Below are 708 nucleotides of genomic sequence, written 5' to 3'. Positions count from 1 at the left end.
GTCACGTGCGCAGAAGCAAGGGTACTGAGCTTGTTTTTGACCAGGAGATGGGCTCCGCCTCTAGAAACGATGGCGTCATGAACCCTTAACGTCAGGCACCAAAACCCGGCCTTTTACCCCGGACGTCCCGGGTTAAATTACAAAGGAGATGACGGCCTACCATCAGATTTCATTAAAGGAGGAATAGAGGGCTCAAGACCAGAGATGTTTTTAGTGTTGACCACCATTTATGCGGCTGTGAGGCTTGTGAGAGAACTTTCAAATGAGCATTATATTCAGATTTAGCCTCCTTATAAACATTAGTTGCGGTGTTTCGCATAGCAACATAATTCTCCCAACAAAGACGAGTACGGTTAGCAGACCAGAGATTGTAGGCAGCATGTTTGTCCCTATAAGCCTGGTGACACCGTTCATTAAACCATGCTTTATCATGTGAACGAGATTTCAGAGTTTTGCTGGGTATAAACCTCGTTATGATGTCCAACAATAACAAATTTAAAGATTTAACAGGACAAGAAGCATTATAAACATTTCGCCAAACAATGCCATCAAAAGTATGGTAGACACCGTTCCAGTTAATTCAAGACTTTAAGAAGACTTGTCTAGTTAGCGTAAAATCTGGCATAGGGAAGTCCAGCTGGATCTTACATGCTAGACTACAGTGGTTGGAAGAACCTATTGGCGCGATGGAGTCTACATCAACTACCC

The 708-nt window shown here is 43.5% G+C and overlaps 1 protein-coding gene across 1 annotated transcript in view; it reads left to right on the top strand.

Moving 5' to 3' along the window:
- Nucleotides 1-648: 648 nt before the first annotated feature.
- Nucleotides 649-708, top strand: part of LOC113821118 (protein SpAN) — a 2,595-nt gene continuing 2,535 nt past the window's right edge. Inside the window, exon 1 of the mRNA XM_027373569.2 lies at nt 649-708. This exon is cut by the window's right edge and continues 115 nt beyond it. Within this exon, the coding sequence (XP_027229370.2) occupies nt 649-708 (60 nt within the window).

Source organism: Penaeus vannamei, chromosome 20, assembly GCF_042767895.1.
Source record: "Penaeus vannamei isolate JL-2024 chromosome 20, ASM4276789v1, whole genome shotgun sequence".
Lineage (NCBI taxonomy): Eukaryota > Metazoa > Arthropoda > Malacostraca > Decapoda > Penaeidae > Penaeus > Penaeus vannamei.
The sequence above is the reverse complement of the archived record's forward strand: the minus strand, read 5'-3'. Positions and strand labels throughout refer to the sequence as shown.